Source organism: Lutra lutra, chromosome 11 (genome assembly GCF_902655055.1).
Source record: "Lutra lutra chromosome 11, mLutLut1.2, whole genome shotgun sequence".
NCBI lineage: Eukaryota > Metazoa > Chordata > Mammalia > Carnivora > Mustelidae > Lutra > Lutra lutra.
The window spans coordinates 49,923,857-49,942,724 of record NC_062288.1 but is presented as its reverse complement, the minus strand read 5'-3'; the positions used below and the strand labels follow the sequence as shown (position 1 = coordinate 49,942,724).

Below are 18,868 nucleotides of genomic sequence, written 5' to 3'. Positions count from 1 at the left end.
ATCCATTAGATTCCCTCACAGCAGATCTTTCTTTTATATAAAACTACATTTTTTCCAGGGTTATTTCTAACTAGTTGGTAGTTATTGCCCATATTGTAAGAATTCCCACCACCACTTCCATGATGTCATTTCTAGCTGGTTACGGACAATAAGGAGAAAGTCATTGATTTGTTTTTTTGCTTGTCATTTTTACTAGAGTCTCCCCAGCTTTATAGCTAATCAATTTCATTTATTTTCTATTTGAATTAGCTCTAGGCTTCAAAGTAAGAAGAAATAGTAATAGTGAAAATTGGCATGTCTTTTTTTTCTATTTTTAATGGAAATATTTTTAGCTCTTCACTTTTTATAATATTGCTTTTGGTTTTACCATTGCTGAATGCCACTCTTTGTCTTGTTACAGTTTTTAGTTCTACTTTTTCTGATAGTCCATTCATTTTGGATTTTTAGGTTTTTTGGGTTTTTTTTTCCAGATTTTATTTAAATTCAAGTTAATTAACATATAGTGTATTATTGGCTTCAGGGGTAGAATATAGTGTTTCATCAGTTGCATATAGCACCTAGTGCTCATCACATCAAGGGCCCTCCTTAATGCCCATCACCCAATTACCCCATTCCCCCTCTACCTCCGGTCCAGCAACCCTCAGTTTGTTCCCTATAGTTAAGAGTCTCTTATTGTTTGTCTCCCTCTCTCTTTTAATCTTACTTTATTTTTCCTTCCTTTCTCCTATCTTCATCAGTTTTGTTTCTTCAACATATGAGTTAAATCATGTGCTATTTGTCTTTCTCTGACTGACTTATTTCACTTAGCGTTAATACCCTCTCTGTCCATCCAGATCATTGCAAGTGGCAAGATTTCATTCTTTTTGGTGGCTGAGGAGTATTCCATTGTCTAGAATGGACCACATCTTCTCTATCCATTCAGCAGTCCATGGACATCTGGGCTCTTTCCATAGTTCGGCTATTGTGGACGTTGCTGCTATAAACATTGGGGTGCATATGCCTGTTTGAATCACTATTTTTGTATCCTTTGGATAAATACCTAGTAGTGCAGCTGCTGGATGGTAGGACAGTTCTATTTTTAACTTTCTGAGGATCCTCCATGCTATTTCCCAGAGTGGCTGCACCAGTTTGCTATTATAGTCATTCTTGATTCCTTTTTGGGTTTTTGCATTTGTCAATAATCTCTTTGGCACCTCTTTGTTCTCAATCTTTATTATTTCATTATATTAGGGTAACTACTGCTACATCTATATGTTTATAAACCCATGTACATGTGCTTTGCTCTCTAACCCAAAATGATAGTCTCTGGCTTTTAACAGGTACTCAGCTTGTGCATATATATCATTACTGATAAACTTGATTGCATCCCTCTTTTACCTCATTATTTTTATGCTTTGTTTTACTTGGTGGTTGCTGGTTGTTTTTGCTTGTGCTTGTGTATAGTGTTGTGTGTGTGTGTTTCCTTAATGTGACTGGCCTGGTCATGTTAGAGTACATTCATTTCTTCTTTTATTAACTAGAAAGATCAAGAAAGTTTTCCCATTCCACTAATGCTTACTCTCCTATTCACAACACTCCCGATTAAACCCATATTTGCCAGTTAAAAGCAAGAACAAAATATCCCCCGTGGCCCACCCGCAAGGCACTGGATTTGCCCATTTAACGGTTCCAACATGAGGAAATCCTTCCAGCTCACTTGTTTTTCCACATTCTCTGCCTCGTCAGACAACACGTCTTTCTTTTCCTCCTCCACCATTGCCACCGTCCGTGGACTTGGCTGAGAGGGTTCAGTATTTTTAGTACCAAAATGTTATTTCAATGTCATCCATCATGGGTTACTTCTCTTTGACTAATCCTCACAGTCAACAAGATAATTTCTCAGTCAAATTGCCTCCACCCATTATTCAGATTAACCATCTCTGCTGCCAACAGTTGGTGTCTACTCCCCCTTTCTCCTCCCCCTTGCTCCATCTTCAGCTGTCTGTTCCCATTTAGATTTGGGTTACAGGACCTTCTCTCATGGTTTATAGGTTGAATATGTTTTGAAACCCATGGTAACCGAACTTCTCGTTCTCCCTGAAATGTGAGTTGTACCAGAGCTGGTTTCACGGTTCTTGGATCACCGTTCTGTTCCCTCAGTCATACACAGAAGTTACTTCACGCTTTTCTGCTGTGAAGTTACTTCACACTTCACACTTTGGAAATGAGAATTTATTTTCCCTTATAAACTTTCTGTATCTCATTCTGGAAGTATGTTTCAGTTTCAGTTTATCTTAGAAAATAAAAAATTTTACTAATATGTGATTAGTCGTGTATATGCTTCCTCTGAGTAAACCTGCCTAGGACTGACTCAGTGAGCCCATTCAGTCAGGAAGACTCCAGTCTAGTGATGGTAGTACTGGCCCCAGATGCACTGCCCAAGCCCCTTGCCCAGCATTTATTTTCTGTAATAGTAGTACTATTTTATTTGTATTTATTCAGAATTCATTAAATTAAACACCAGTAAAACTAAATATTGAATTGTTTCAATTATAAACACTTAAATGTAAATTAAGTAAAAGTTTATGATCATTAAGTATATATCACTGTAATGTAAATTATTAGCAGATAAGTTAAAATAAAATAGCAAAATAATCTAAGCTCTACCTAAAATGTAAAAAAAAAAAAAAAATCAACCCTGAAGTAAAGAAAAGGTAAAGTAATATCATGTTGTCCTTCTTACAAAGGTGTAATCTTAAGAGACCTCTAGTCTTGTGATACTGACATTGTTATGTAGCTGGTATTTTTTGCCAACTGCTCAGAGGGATTTTCCTGACTATATTAGTAGAGAGATTGATGAGAAAATAAGAGTAACAAACTAATTCTATGTTTCCCCCGACTCCTTTATTTTCAGCTCATTCTCTGTCAATTTTGGTTTTTTTGTAGGAGCTATTTTATTTTGTTTTTAACTGAATTTAATTTTATTTAAATTCAATTAATTAACATATAGTGTATTATTAGTTTCAGAAGTAGAGTTCAGTGATTCATTAGTTGTATGTAACACCCAGTGCCCATTACACCATGTGCCTTCCTTCATGCCCATCACCCAGTTACTCCACCCCATGCCCTTGTAGCAGCTATTTTAGAACCTTTTTTTTTTTTAAATTAAATAGTATCACATATATGTTTATCGAAGTTGGGTGTAGATTGTGTTTTAAGGAAACAATATAGTTTGTCTTCATCTCTGGTTTCTTCCTGTACCATTGTAAATTCCCACACACAGTGACCTGTGTTAATTTTGATGCCATCATATCATGTCCTGCTTATAGTAGGGGATTTGCTTGGTTGTTTTTGCCTTTTCCTTCGGGAACATTATGGAAGTAGAGATGATTGTTTGCTAAACAGAGCTCCTCATATTTTTACTGAATGCTATTATTGTTTGACTCCTCCCCAAGATACATATATTAGAGCTTTCTGATTTAAAAAAAAAAAAAAAAAAAGAAAGGCAGAAAGAAAAAAAAAAAAAAACCCACCCTAGTGTTTCAGTACTTTAGAATGGCATTAAATACCAAAAATGTGTTTGTGATCACTACTAAAATTTCCTTTTAAATCAGGGATGTGTTCATCTATCATTTGCTAAGTTCTTAATTCTCCATCCATTTCTTGTTTCCCTTCAAAGATTTCTACTATTTTCACCTTTAAATTTCCTGGATCTGCCCTTCCGCTCACATCTCTTCCATAATGATTTCCATTTCCTCATTTTTTTCTCTGTTTTGAGATATTTCACCCACTTTGTCTTCAATATTACTCTTTTAGACCTCAGTAGTAACCTGGATTACCTCTTTCAGTTTGTCTCTTGATTTTATTTTAATTTTTATTTTTTGTCATTAATGTTAGAATTGTGAATCTTTCTGCAGTCCACAAAGTTTACATTTTGTAATTGATCTATGTAAGTGTTCTTGCTTGGTGATTATGGTTATGGTTTGGTTGTGGTCATGGTCCATGCTGTAAGTGTACTTCCTACCAATGAGGCCATCTGCTGGAGGCAGTGCACAAGTCTTCCATGATGCTGGATCCCCTTGGGTACTTCGCTCCTTATCTCCTACGCAGCTGGGTCAAGCTGATAGTGGTTATGAAGCAGTGAAGAGAAGGGCACTGTGTCGAACCCAGGGGTATAGAACTCTAAGTAAACTCCCAGGCCAGCAGAGCTCTCTGCCAGCCTCAAGTACCAATGTCTACCCTGCAGATCACTTTGTCAGCAGGATCGAGCAGATGCTCGCAGGACCATGCACAAGTGGACTGGGGCCACATTGGCCCCCCAGGGCAGATCGCTCTCCAGGAGCCCCAATGCCTGGTCCCAGAACTCTCTGCTGCTGGTCGCCCTGTCTTGTGGACAGATATCCCAAAGGAGCCTGCATCTGCCAGTGTGTCCTGAGGGTTCTGCCTGTTTGCCCAGAGTAGCCACTTCCCTGCCCCAGAAAGTTAGTGGCGAGGGAGCTGGGGAGGAGCAGGAAAACACGCTCAGGTCACCAACTTCCCCAGGGACAGTCTTGCTTCCCTAGGACCAGTTTTTCCTCCAGAGGTGTTACAGACAAGTGGCATAGGGATCTCTAAGAAGCCCTAATATGAATTCTGAGCTTAAGCCAGCGAAAGCTTTTCCCCTAATTCATTTCACAAAGAGGCCAAGCTTTTCTCAAATTCACTGGGAGGGGAGATTAGTTAATAGTAATAATAATAAGCTTTATATAGAATAAATTTATATTCTGTGTAAAAAAAGCCAGATGTGATTAGGGAAGAATGGCCATCATTTCCGTAGGGCTGGAAGAAGAGACATTTAAACTTAATTAAAAACAAGCGACTTTTGTCAAATATTGAGGGTCACTCACAAATTGAACTCCATTTTTTGATAATCCACATAACCTTCTTATGTATTGTGGATTCTATGTCTTTAAAAGGGGATTATGTTTTGGACTTCACAAAGTGTGCTTATAGATGTTCCTCAAAACATTTTACCTCTCCTTGTCCTCTTCTACTGACTTTTCCTGAAAATTAAAGATGTTGGTGCATATTTTACTTCATGAGAACATAGCACCCTAATTAATACAAAATTGGGAAATGTCGTATTTTGAATAACAAAATAACAGATTTCCTGTTTTTCTATTAAAAGGTCAACACGACTGTGTGACGATCATCAACAATTTCTTTCCTCGCGAGAGACTGGATTATTACACTAAACCCCAGGGGCTGGATAAAGAGCCGAAACTGCCTCCGAAGTTGGCGGGTCCGCTGCACAAAATTATTACTACAACCAATCTTCATCCTGTCAAGGTAGTGTTGTGTTTATTGTCTTTGATTTTTTTTTTTAATTGTCTTTGATTTTTATTTAAACATTCCTTCAGCGTTGAAACTGCTCTTAATTCTATAAGATCGTAGTTGCCATGGTTGGGTTTTGTAGATCTAGAGCTTGAGGTGGGGCTCTGTTGTTCAGTTGGTACAGTGAAGGGACTGCTTGGTTTAAGCCTGAGAGCAGGTGAGGGGCACAGGCTAGACTGGGAGGAAAAGCCAGGCAAAGAGGTGGGTTCAGCTGAAGCCCACCTTCCACCTCACCTCACTGGGAGCTCTGGACTCTTCATGGCTCCAGAGATCCATTCTTTTGGATCACTCAGTTGCCGTTCGCTGAGGGCTGTCCTCAGAGGGAAAGGACAGGTTCCCAGGTAGTGCCCGGGAAGGCAACATCTGATGGATCGAGGCACTTCCCTGGAGGAGGCAGCTCTGAGCCCCTAGCAGCCTACAGTCCCGGAAGCTGTGAGTGGGGATTTGGGTGGGGCACCAACAGCATCTGCTACAATAATTATCCTTCCAAGAAGTGTTCTGAAATGTCATCCTGAGCTCATATTTTAATGTAAGTAACTATTTGATGCCTTTAAGTAATAAAGTTCTTCCAGTATTAGTCAAATCATACAGATTTTCAAACTTTTTAGACCAACCCAGAAGTTCATTTGGCTTACCAGAGAAACTTTGGGAGCCATTTGGAACTATTTTCACTGCTCTTTTCTTCAGAGTTTACATATAACTTTTTTTGTTTAATTACCAAATTTTTTTATCTTTATATTTTATAAATTAATCCAGATGAGTATAATCTCCTCAATGAATCATTACATAAAACTCTCTGTATGCTACAGTGATGCTCTCCTTTTTCAAATTTTACTCATCTATATCTTCATTCATGTGTAGATTTGATAGTAATTCAGGACTGTTTGGTGAGCAAGGTGGTAAACCAGATCAAACACTGAGGTTTTCTCTTAATAAAAAATGTTATTATAGATGCAGTAAAATTAAATTTCCTTCAAGTCTATTACATTGAGTCTGTGGAACATACCGGACACCATTAAAATAAATATTATAAGTAACTCTTTTGAAGACTAGCACTCCTTTGAAGATAGAAGTTCCAAATTTTATGTAATGTTATTACTTTATTGATGCTTCCCTTTGCACACAGACTCTGAACCTCAAGAAACAAACAAATCAACAAAACATACCTGTTCTGTGGCTTTCCACCCAAATTACTTTCCTGGGCCAGTAAGAGAGAGGACAGACTTGCAGATCCTTTTTCATAAGATAGACTGGTAGAGCCTCTTCTTTTTTTATTTTTCAAAACTCAGATGTCATCCTTCCCATTCTGAAAGAACCCCCGGAGTAACACTTGGGATTCTAAGAGGGCAAAAAAGAAATTCGGCCATGAACCATATGTTCGTATTTACGGTGGAGAGTATATGGAACTTAGAATTTAACCTTTTAAAAAATAGGTAGCCTCTTCTGTATCAGTGTTTTGTTTTGTTCTGTTCTGTTTCTTTCCCGGCATACACAAGCAAAGAGATAACGCCCATATAGGAGCTACTTAGAGCACCCTTTCTCTTAGTGGTGGGGCAGGCTGGGTGGGAAGACAGGATTTTTCCTAGGGATACATTATTTCTAGATATGGAGAATGTGTGTGGATTGGGTCCTTCTTGTTCTCCTGCGGCCGGAGCATTATAGAATCTTCACGTTTAGACTGATTTGAAGAAATTCCCTGTGTTTTTCTGATTTACTGTAATTTATGTCTATGTTTCTACCCCTTGAGGTTGCAGGAATCTCAATGATTGCAATAATTGAGTCTGTAGAGTAATTTTTGGATGTTTACATGGAACCTAGACTCTCGGGGTTAAATGTCCTAAGAATTATTTTATCTCTAATTGTCTTTAAGAGCACCTGTTTGAGTAAATTAGAATAAGGGTATATTTATACAGGCAATAAATGGTAAAGGTATAGAAATGCAAATCGCCTACATTCTATTTTTTTTGTACTCTTGGTCTTATAAAAGACACTATTCTATGATTATAGTACCTTTCTCCAGACTAGACCTTGTTTTTGTAGGTATAAATGATCTATTCACTTGAAAACATTCCCCCCTTGCCCCCCACACTTTAGATTAAAGTTGTACAGTGCTTTTGTGATGCCTTATTTTCGTTGCTTTAGCCCTTTCCAAGCCAGCGAGGGTCTTCCTGGGGTGGATTATAAAAAAGTAACTAACAACCATTTTCTAAAGTCAAAGGCCTTTTAAAAGCAGCACAGAAATCCTCCTGGACACACGATACCCCTTTTCACCACAGTGCACGTCACATTGCTGCCTTGGCGGCGAGGGTAAGTGGGTCCTGTGGCATTGGGATGTTTGTTTTCAGCAGGGACTCGGGCAGTTGTGCTGAAGCCCAGAGTACACAGGTTATAAAGGAGAAAAACAGAGTCATGGGAAAAATAACAACAGAACCGAGCATAGTCTCTAAGGGGTCAGGGGACAGATGTACACAAGGGATCCTGTCTTTGATTATTAACTTTCTTGAGCCCAGTTGGTTTGGTAATTTTTTCTTAGAGGGTATTTAAAAAATAAAAAGAATTCAAAATGCCACTATATAAACATATTCTAACATTTTTGGGGAGAGGAGCTATATCAGGCTTTTACACTTAATGGAATACATTTATTCCTCTTTGATAATTAATAATGAGATTTTCTTTATAATGGATGACTTTGTGATGCTGCAGAGATTAGAAGAAGGTAGCTAGTTCAAATATTCTTTTGTGATTACCTGTGAAATGTTTCAGTAGGCTCATAGTAGAGCTGTGGTTATATATCATTTTTCTTTGGGTATACTAGTGTATACTTTGAAGTAAATAAAGCATAACATCTTGGGGCACCTGGTTGGCTCAGTTGGTTAAGTGACTGCCTTCGGCCCAGTTTACGATCTGGGGATCCCAGGATCGAGTCCTGCATGGGGCTCCCTGCTCGGAAGGGAGTCTGCTTCTCCCTCTGACCCAACCCCCTCATGCTCTCTATCTCTCATTTGCTCTCTCAAATAAATAAATAAATAAAATCTTTTAAAAACAAAACAAAACAAAACCTAATGTCTTAACAAAGAAAAAAAACCTTTAATCTGGGTTCTGAGATTTTTAAAAAGTTTTTGTCAGTTTAAGATCCTATGTTTTGATTATAAATGCTTTACCCAAAAATGTTGAATAAACAGTTTCAAATGATTAGTGTTGACAGTAGAAATATAAATGTGTGATTAATGAGCCTGCTCTGCCAAAAGTTAATTTTTATGTATGTTATTGTAGGGAAAGTCATCGGCACATTTACCAACAAATCTTCTTATACTTATTTCATGACCCCTCATTTATTACCGAGTGCTGTATTTTAAGTAAAATACTAGATTACATATCATTCTGGTACTCTCAAAAATAAGTACAAATCATATTTTAATTTCACAAGAACACTTAATCTGTGTTAAATTTCCAGGTAGGAAGGTATGCATGGGATTCACAGAAGTTAACAAATGATCTTCCTGTTGGAAGCAAAGGATCTAATTCGTGAAATCTGCTGTCTGTGATTCCCTGACATTTACATTCCCCACGATAGGTGTTTCGCTATAACACATAGATTAACAAACACTGACTTTCTGCCCTGTGCATACAGTTGTGCCTGTGTTACATATGTGTTTACATTACTGGTATGTCCCCATGAATGTTTCCAGTGGCCCTGTGCAGACCTACTTCAGGTAGGTAATCATCTTCCCAGTAACAAAGCCAGTAGAAAACAGTACTCCTCATTACGCTGATTTTGCACTTAATCTGTGCCTATATGAGAAGTGTGGGACTCATAATGCATCAGATTTGATAACTGTCTAACATTCCTCCTTGAAGGCTTTTAATTTGCTTTCCTCTTTGACCTTTTTTCATTACCATAGATGATAAGCATATCATAAAAATTTCCACAGAGAAATGTAGTTCATTGGAAAGGATTACACCTTTTATTTTTAGACTTCTTTCTGTAAAAACCTCATCTTCTTACAATTAATAAGAATTAATGAGAATTACAGTACTCCTAGCCGTGAAATTCTAGTAATGTTAGCTAGAAGTAGTGATTGCTTGGGGATTTGATTCTGTATATAAAGGAAATGTAAGTGTGCCGTGTCTATCTTTAAAAGTGCTTTTAACAGAGACTCTAAAACCATTACTGTGAGTGGCATGCTAACAGCCTGGTTTAGCTTGATGGCAGATCACTGGATAATTGAGATAAACAGAGTTCAAGAGATTTCAGGATGCCGAGGTCCTTCTGTATTTGTTTTAGAACTTGGATCATTGGCAGTTTGCATTCCAGTTTGAATTAACATCGTAAACATGTGACCCTGAGAGACGCTTTATTTGGTGATCTGTTGAAATCAACCCAAAATAAGTATCCAATTTATACATGAAAAGTCTCTCATGGAATTTCGAGGCTCACTGGAATGTCTTCTAGATCGTGATGCTTGTTAACGAGAACCCTCTGCTGGCAGAAGAGACAGCCCTGAATAAGTGCTACAAGGTGATGGATTTGATCTGTGAGAAATGCATGAAGCAGAGAGACATGAATGAAGTGTTGGCTATGAAAATGCATTACATCAGCTGTATCTTCCAGAAATGTATTAGCTTCTTAAAGGATGGAGAGAATAAACTGGATGCTCTGATCAAAAGGTACCATTTCAGCCATGTCACATGTAAAATATACTCAGATGGATAATGTTTTATCATACGAAGCCTCATCATGGATTTAAAAATTAAGCATTTTAGCAGCCGTTGTTATTGTTGGACTCACATTTAGTCTGCAAGAAACAGGAGCAGTGTTCTCTTTAGGTTGAGTGATTATTCAGTTCTCTGCTTTTTACAACAAGACTTTCGTTATCCCCAGTTTACAGGTGAGAGAGCTGAAGTGTTTAGGTAGCTTGTGTAAGATGTGGAAGGTAGCCCAAGTCCAACTTTGAGGATGGGTATGCCATGCCTCAGGTTGTTGCTCTGGGTTCATCATGGCGCTCAGCCCATCTCCATTATTGAACCTGGGAGAGCTGCGTGTTATCCTTGTTCTCTGACCCCCTGGGGTCAAATTCCCCCCCTAGTTTTTTTTTTTTTTTTTAAAGATTTTATTTATTTATTTCACAGACAGAGATCACATGTAGGCAGAGAGGCAGGCAGAGAGAGAGAGAGAGAGAGGAGGAAGCAGGCTCTCCACTGAGCAGAGAGCCCGATGCGGGGCTCGATCCCAGGACCCTGAGATCATGACCTGAGCCGAAGGCAGAGGCTTTAACCCACTGAGCCACCCAGGTGGCCCCCCCCCCCCCCCAGTTTTACTGAGAAAGGTGAACTGTGTCAGAAGGGTGTAACCTAATGAGATTTTTCACTCTTTGTACAAATAACCGGCATGGTAATGAGTAACTAGCTGCTCCGGTAATGGTGGTTAGTGTGTGTTTTATGGCAGGGGTCCTTTTACAAATACCTCCCAGGGCACGTAAGCAGGATAAGGACTAGCCAAACATGCAGGTAGAACAGCAGTTTGAATTAAGTCTATCAGCACAATTGGAAGAGACAATGAAAATCTCAGGTAGCACAGAAATTACTCACAGTTCATGGATTCAGCTGGGAGGAAATGCTTAGAGATTCAACTCCAGTTACTTCTTAAAAAATATCTTTCAGCTTGTTAAAAGGCCGAGCTTCAGATGGCTTTCCGGTATATCAAGAAAAGATCATAAGGGAAAGCATCAGGAAATTTCCTTACTGTGAAGCCACACTCCTCCAGCAGCTGGTGCGAAGCATTGCTCCTGTGGAAATTGTAAGTTAACTCTACCAGTAAGACCTAATTGCCATATTTTGTACAATTACAGACAAGTTCTCTTTAGCATTGATTTATTAATGTAATAGAGAGATAAGTATTTGTTATTTTAAACGGTTTCCAGGAACAAACATCGCGATAGGCATACCTATTTCTGGGCATCCGTTTCCCCTCTCTTGAGCCTCTTTTTCCATTTTTATATAGCTCATGGTTTAATAAGTAGTATTCTCCTATGTCAGAATGTAGATGGTTATGTGGAAAATTACATTTTAAAGACCTCTGTGAAACTGTAAATGTGGGTAATACAGATACACACATGTACAGCTGTGGCTCATGAAAAACCAGTACAAAGTCCCGTATTAGATGGAAGTAGGAATTGATTGTCTAGTTTGATGGTTCCTGGTTGGTGGGGATGTAAAGGGATGAACTATGGGAGGCTCATTGTATGTCCTGATAAGCAATCTCAAAGTATGTCCTAGCTTCTCATATTCTACCTTAATGCCTCTGATTAGAAATGTTCCATACTTAACAAAATTCTTTTTATACTAATATACTTCCATATGCTCTGTATATACAGCTATAGGAAGCAAATTTCACCTTTTATTATCTGTTCTTTAAATTATTTATTGCCCTTTTATCATATACTTATTTAAATAGTATGTCTTAAGATTCTCCCTCACTCTTCGTGTTTTGAACACATTTCTGTTCACCTTATCTACACCAGTCATGCTTTGCTACATTTCAATCAAATCCTTTATCAGCCTTTTGTCTGTTGGGTAAGAAGCTGATCCTGACACTTGGTCCCATCCATGGCTTCCTCCCACCCTCCAGCAATGTCGGTTCTTCTCTGCCTTCTCTAGGCTGTCCCATCCTTCTCAGTGTGAGAAATGAGGACAGGTGGGTTCTCAGTGCTCCTTCATATATTAAGACTTTGTCTGCTCAGAGCCATGAAATAAGAAAGATCTGAAGAGACAAGGTGATTTCATGAAGTTCATGCATTCGTTTATCCCGGAGAGTTCTCCGTGATTTCACATAGAGATTTTTTTACCCTTACTTTTTAATATACTTGGCTATTTGGTATTTGAACTTTTGGAAGATTAAAGGTAGCAAATTATGAGGGTGTTTTATCAATTATGAATTTGGTTTTGTCCACATATCAAACTCCGACTAACCATGAATTAAATCAGTAGGGTTTATTCATTGCCATATACTCAGAAGCACAGAGATAGGCAGACCAGATCTGTCACAGATCTACTCTTAGCTTTGCAGGTTGTCTGGGGAAAAGAGCAGTTTCGGTTGGTCTGGACCCTGCTCCTCTGAATGACGTTCCGCTTCTCTTGGTGCAGAAATTGGGGGAATGGACGTCAGAGAAGCAGCTAGCCCGGCCAGCTATGGGCTGTTTTCACCACTAACAAGTAGTAGCTGACATTTCACCTTCAAAGTGGAAAACAGCAGAACTGAAAATAGCTCAGAGTACTTTAAAGAAAAAGTCAAAGCAGAACAATGTGGGGTTGAACCATTCACTATAGCCCTATATCATAGCATTATTGTCCTTCGAGTTGATGCAGTGTAATCATTAATGTTTACCCTAGTGATCTGAGTCATTGAGAAAAGGTTTATACATAGAATAGGATATAATACATCTTAGAAAATTTTTCTCCCTTTAAAAATTTTTCTTCTTACAGGGCACGTGGGTGGCTCAGTCGTTAAGTGTCTGCCTTCGGCTCAAGTCATGATCCCAGTCTCATGGGATCGAGCGCCGAATCAGGCTCTCTGCTTAGCCGGGAGCCTGCTTCTCCCTCTCCCACTCACCCTGCTTCTGTTCACTCTCTCGTTGTGTCTCTCTGTAAATAAATTTTAAAAAATCTTTAAAAACAAATAAATAAAAAATAAAAATAAAAACTTTTCTTCTTAAAGAGTTATATATTCTCTCTGGAAAACTTGATTTATCTGGACAGTGCCTGTGCTTGTGAATGTCCCAGGAAGCCACTGTTTACTTCCTAATGGGTTTTGTTAAACTCGCAAGTTCACAAGCCACTGAAGCAGTACTAACCATTTCCTGTCACAGGGTAATTCTCAGGGTTGGCCTGCCATGAGGATTGCCTGTGGCACTTTCTGACAGTGCTGATGCCTGGGCCCTCCCACCAAGGTTTCGGTTCCCTCTTCCTCCTATGGATCTCTGGCTTCTCCCTGTCACAAAGCTCAGCAGGAAATGTGAAGCAACAGAGTATCCTATTAAAGTTGTTTTGCTTTATCACTTGCCAGAATATATTTTGACTTCTGGGAGACTAGCTAATGTCTCTGATTTGATAGGATGTGTTGAGTAAAGCATCCTGTTTGTTTTTAAGTTGAGTATCTTTCTGTGGGAGGAGCTCTGGTGCTTAAACAAATTCTTATGTAACAAAGTAAATGACGAGATTTTGTATAACGAGAAAGAGTTCTTGCCACCAAGATTTTGTATAACAAGAAAGAGTGACAAGAAAGATTCTGTGACCTTATTCAGGGGTACCCTGGATTCTTTTCTGAAGCAGTAATTGACTCTGACTACCATGCTCTTACAAGGTAACGTAGATAAAGTCTGGGTCACCGGCAGCCTGAATGACTCCATCTCTGGTGTGCCTGCTTCTGGACAACATCATTCATGGAGTGTCATCTCTGTAGTCTTCCGATGGCGATTTCAAAGTGTGTTTTCCTCTTCTTCATACCTCTTCTAGGGTTCTGATCCCACTGCATTCTCTGTTCTTACCCAAGCCATCACTGGTCAGGTGGGTTTTGTGGATGTGGAATTTTGCACTACCTGTGGAGAGAAGGGAGCAAGTAAAAGATGTTCTGTCTGCAAGATGGTAAGAATGAAGTTCCTTGAAGTTCTTCAATACGGTTTAGGTTTCATATCCAGTTTGATAAGTGACTTGTAGTGTTCTCTAAATAAAATGGTTGACATTAGTTTTCTAATACATTCTAATAGAGCATAAATTCTAATTCTGTGCATCTAATAATTAAAAGTAATTTGAAAGAGCGGTATGGGATAAATGTTCGGCGTAGTTCTTGGCCGTATGTTCCAGGCTGCCGCAGCTTTTGGGTAAACCGCTTCCAAGAAAGAAGGAATATGGGTGAATGAATGAGAGAAAGATTGTATGTAACACATTGACTGTTGCAGATATAAGAGCCTAGAACAGGCCAGTTCATAAATACGCCATCTTAAATCTTCTGATGGTGACTTGAACTACAGTCTCTTCATCATCTCTTGTAGACTGCCACCTCCCTTGTGACTGCCACCGATCTTTAAGCTCTTCTGAACTCCGCTCCCCACTTCTGCCGCCATGATCTTTGTAAATGGCCTACCTTCTCCTCACAGATATTACCCATAAGCATTCATCTGTACATTCACTTTACCCTCTAAGTTATATTAATTTATTTATTTCATTATGTTAATCTCCTCTTGTTTTCAAGTTTGGAATTCTTCAGCATATTAATAATAGCCATCACATTTTGTTGTGACTTACTTCTGCAGCTTCATTCTCCTTCAACTACTTACTTCTTTGAACTTCAGTTTCCTTGTATGTGAAATGGGGTTAGCATTGTGAAAATTCATTCATTGAGACCATCTACGTAGGTTAACCGTTGCTGCATGTAAAACACTATGACAACAATCATTTGCTAATTTCCCATGTTGGCAGCTGGCTGGGATTAGCCGGGGCACTTTTTCTCCCTGTGTCTCCTATCCTCCTTGGACCAGCAGGCCAGGCTGAGCCGTTCTAGTTAGAAGTAAAAGGGCACGAGTAGAGAAACACAAGGTCCCTCGTAGTGTAGTCTTGAAATTGTCGTATTCTCACATTCCTTTGGCCAAAACAAGTCACACAGCCAAACTTAGAGTGAATTCTCCTTCCCATTAGTGAAAAGAACTTTGAAATCTCATGAGGAAGTATACACATGAAGGGAAGAATAAAGAATCGGGACCAATGAAACAGTCTACAGTACATGTCCTCTCTATGTAAGGGTTTAGCACAGTGCTTGGCATATAATCTTACAAAAATCTCAATTCCATTTACAGAAACTCCTCCCTGTCCTTGAACATATAATTCACTTTCCTTCTTGCATTTTTGTATAAGATAATCTCTGCTTGGAATGCTTCTTGCCCATTTCTCTGTTGACTGACTCTCTTCATACAGAGTGAGTCACTGCCTTCTTTGTGCTCCTGTTGCTGTTACAACCTGTATTACGATGTGAGTCATGTTGGGTATCTGCCTCCCTCCATGCCGTTCCATCCAGCTCTTTCTCAAACTTAGTTTCCTCTGAGACAGCTCTATCTCCTTGTCATTGTACAATCCTGACACATAGTAGGTTCTTCTTAAATCATTTGTTAAGGTCTTTGGTAGACCACTTAATATATATCTATTGTTGTAAAGTATAAGTTAAAAATGACAAATTTAAATCAGTGGCCATCATGGTTTTAAAAAGAAGGCGTAGGGGCACCTGGGTGGCGCCCAGGTTTTGGCTCAGGTTGTCATCTCAAGATCATGGAATCAAGCCCTGTGTTGGGCTCCACACTCAGTGCAGAGTCTGCTTAGGACTCTGTCTTCCTCTGCCTGCCCCCATCCACCCTCCAGCTCTCATTTGCTGTCTTTCTCAAAATAAATAAATCTTTATAAAAATAAAGGAAAGCATAGGAAACAGCATTTTTTATAGCATAGCTCTTGGTTTAATGTCATAGTTAGAATATCATGCAGTCACAGCTCTTGAAATGACGTAAACTTACAATTGTTTTCAGGTTATATATTGTGATCAAACCTGCCAGAAAACACACTGGTTTGCACATAAGAAAATCTGTAAGGATCTAAAGGACATTTACGAAAAACAACAATTGGAAGCTGCCAAAGAAAAGAGTGAAGAGGAAAACAGTATGTATATAAAAAGCGAGCTCATACTGCTTCTCATTGGGCAGAGGAATGATATTATTAATGATATTAACTGAGTCTTCTCTGGGGACCAAGGATACTTGGACTTGACCGATATAAGAATCACATTCCAGCGTGTCCCTCTTTGGAGTTGTTGGGATAATGTACATAATATGGTTAGCTTAGAAGTCCCTGGAAGACAGAAGCTATAGAATTCTAAGGCATATAGTTTATTCTCTATTCTACATTCTGACTCACAGGAATGCCCTGCAATGATGGGACTCTAAATGAGTGTTCACTTATACTCGGCTCACAAGGGATCTTAAGGTCTTTGACTAAGGAAATAATTAAATTTCCCCTAATGGCTACCCAAAGATTTTAAGGTTGGGAACCTTTAATTTTTTTCAATTAAAATACAAAGCTGTAGGTGAAATTACAGAGTAAATTTATAAATTACAGATTAGATTGTAGCTCTAATGTATGGATTAGGTTTCTCTAAGTATCTAGGCATTGAACTCCATATTACTTTCTCTCTCCCTCCCTCATGAGGTATATGACTCATTTTCATCAGAAACAGTGAGTTGCTTTAGCAGGGATTCTCAGACTGCAGTGGAACCCACCTCCAGGCCCTTGTCCCACCCTGGAGAACATATCGTACGTTTTGTGGAGAGCATCTAGCTTGAAAAGGTTGCCTGGTTGACTGATAACAAAGCCCTTCCATCCCCACCCCTCAGTAGACTGCGTTGCCTTCACTGCCTGCTTGAGGTACACTAGGAGTAGGGTTGAACAATTTGTACAAAATTTAATTTGTATAAATAAATGGTTCAGAGAATCGTCAGGCTTTCTGACTGCCATTCCTTCTCCTGTTTTCCGGACCCAACTTTTGTATCCTGCATGTTGAAGACAGAGGCTGACAGCTGGTCCTGTTACCTAATGAGGAAGAGAGTAAGATGGTCAGGACAGAGGGAGTTCCTGGCTGGTAGGCATCAGCAGGGGCTGCCCACTCTTCGAAGTGTCACAGGCACCTTTATTCTCCAGCCGTGTAGGCGAGGCTTTCTTACCCCCCACTTCACAGGTAAGGAAAGCACCCTGCGCAGGCACTTACCCAAAGACCTCAAGCTCCCTCATGGCAAAGCTCTCTTCGAAGGCAGGTCCCAGACAAGCATTTCAGAGATTTCCAGGCTTGGCTGCAGAGCCAGAGGCTTGAGTCCAAATCCTGGTTCTGCTGCTATCCTGACTGTGAAACTCTGAGGAAGTCGCCAAGCCCATCTCTTCTCAGTTTCCACATGTGTAAAAATCATGACAATAATGATAATAGGGATCATTTACCTCATGTGGCTGTTGTGAGGATTCAGTAATTTAATACACAGAAAGCATTCAGGCGATAGACTGACGTGTAATAGGAACAGCAAAATGACCTTCTCTCTCTCTCTCTCTCTCTTTTTTCTTTTTATCAGATGGCAAACTTGATGTCAATTCTAATTGTGTTCATGAAGAGCAGCCGGAGTCTGATGCGGGAATCTCCCAAGAGACTTGTCAGCCTAAGGAGTCTGTAGAAGGGGAGAAAGAATGTTCTTCAAGTGGAGCAGGGTTGGAAGGCTTCCAGGACGCTCCTGCAGGCCCGCAGGAATCTGAGGAGTAAAGGGCAAAGCGGGGCTGGCACGGATGGTTCATGCCCTGGCAGGTAGCCAGAGAGCTCACCTGACTGTGTCCTCACTGCCTCATGACACCTGCATGGCACCATGGCAGGAGTCCATGTTTCCTAGAATAGATGCCTTCAAGCAAAGCTCTGTCTACCATGCCCTGAGTTCCTGGTGATTTCTGTACTGTGATTGAACAGTTATTCCAAGGGAAAAATGTGTGTTTCAAAGTATCGCAGAAACATTTTGACTCCCTTTCTGAGGCCAGCTTCTCAGCAGTTGTTCTCAAAACAAAAGAAGTCCCCTTCAAGAAGAAATGTAGGCTCTGGGGAACAAAGGGGCAAGCAGAACAGGCGTTGGAGAAAGATTCTTCAGGAAAGAAGACTTTACTAGCCACGGAGATGGATAAACAAGTCATAACTTATATATGAATAAGATGCATATAAATAGCATTTATAATAGTGAAGTCCTACTTATTTAGATGCAGCGAAATGAAGAAAAGGTGTACATTACAGGATCTGTCACAGTTCATTCATTGTAGTTTTGTATAGAAACAATTTTGAGCAGTCTGAACTTTATATAGTTCCTGCAGTGACATTTTATCTACAGCATTTGTACCTTCAGATATGTCAGAACAAAGGCATAGCCACAGTTATCTCAGCATGTGCATTAAAAAGGGTGTCTCATGAAATTTCTGATTAAATAATGGCTAAACATAGTGTGTCCCCAGTTATAAAACAGATTCATGTGCCATATTCTACTTGAAAGGCTTTTTTTCTTTCTCTAAGCTTTTCATGGGGCTCTTCCTGCCCAGAAACTGATTTATAACTGTCACGTTTAGAATGTGCTGCCACCACTGCTCAGCACATGCAGTGCGGAAGCCAGGCTAGGGCCTGATTGCCGAAGACAGTGCTGTGTTTCAGAGTTTCTTGTAATGATTGTAAAATAAATCATGCCTGCTGATATAACCAATACCACATCTTGTTTCCTGGTTTATTGCTGTTGAGGGATGGCAAAAACTAGAGAAATATTAGAGAACCTACATTTTAGGAAATTCAAATGCTAGAGAACAGAGTAAGAAGGGTTTTCATGAGTACTATTGCAAATCAAAATGACTCCCATTTCCCACCTCACTTCACTGATCAAGATTCTTCTATGTTGCTGGTTCTCCCTTCCTTCACTCA

The 18,868-nt window shown here is 39.5% G+C and overlaps 1 protein-coding gene across 5 annotated transcripts in view; it reads left to right on the top strand.

The window, feature by feature from the left end:
* The window catches only part of ANKMY2 (ankyrin repeat and MYND domain containing 2), a 35,699-nt gene extending 17,043 nt beyond the window's left edge, over positions 1-18,656 (top strand). For 2 of the 5 annotated variants that reach the window (XM_047694195.1, XM_047694198.1), the window contains exons 5-10: positions 5,147-5,307; positions 9,806-10,020; positions 11,014-11,149; positions 13,864-13,992; positions 15,918-16,047; positions 17,502-18,656. In XM_047694195.1, coding sequence (XP_047550151.1) covers positions 5,147-5,307; positions 9,806-10,020; positions 11,014-11,149; positions 13,864-13,992; positions 15,918-16,047; positions 17,502-17,686 — 956 coding nt within the window. In that variant the 3' untranslated portion in view covers positions 17,687-18,656. Of the gene's footprint in view, positions 1-5,146; positions 5,308-9,805; positions 10,021-11,013; positions 11,150-13,863; positions 13,993-15,917; positions 16,048-16,593; positions 16,849-16,872; positions 17,120-17,501 lie in introns of those variants that run through there. The other 3 variants (XR_007121376.1, XM_047694199.1, XM_047694196.1) reach the window with 3 other exon arrangements.
* Positions 18,657-18,868: the final 212 nt, after the last annotated feature.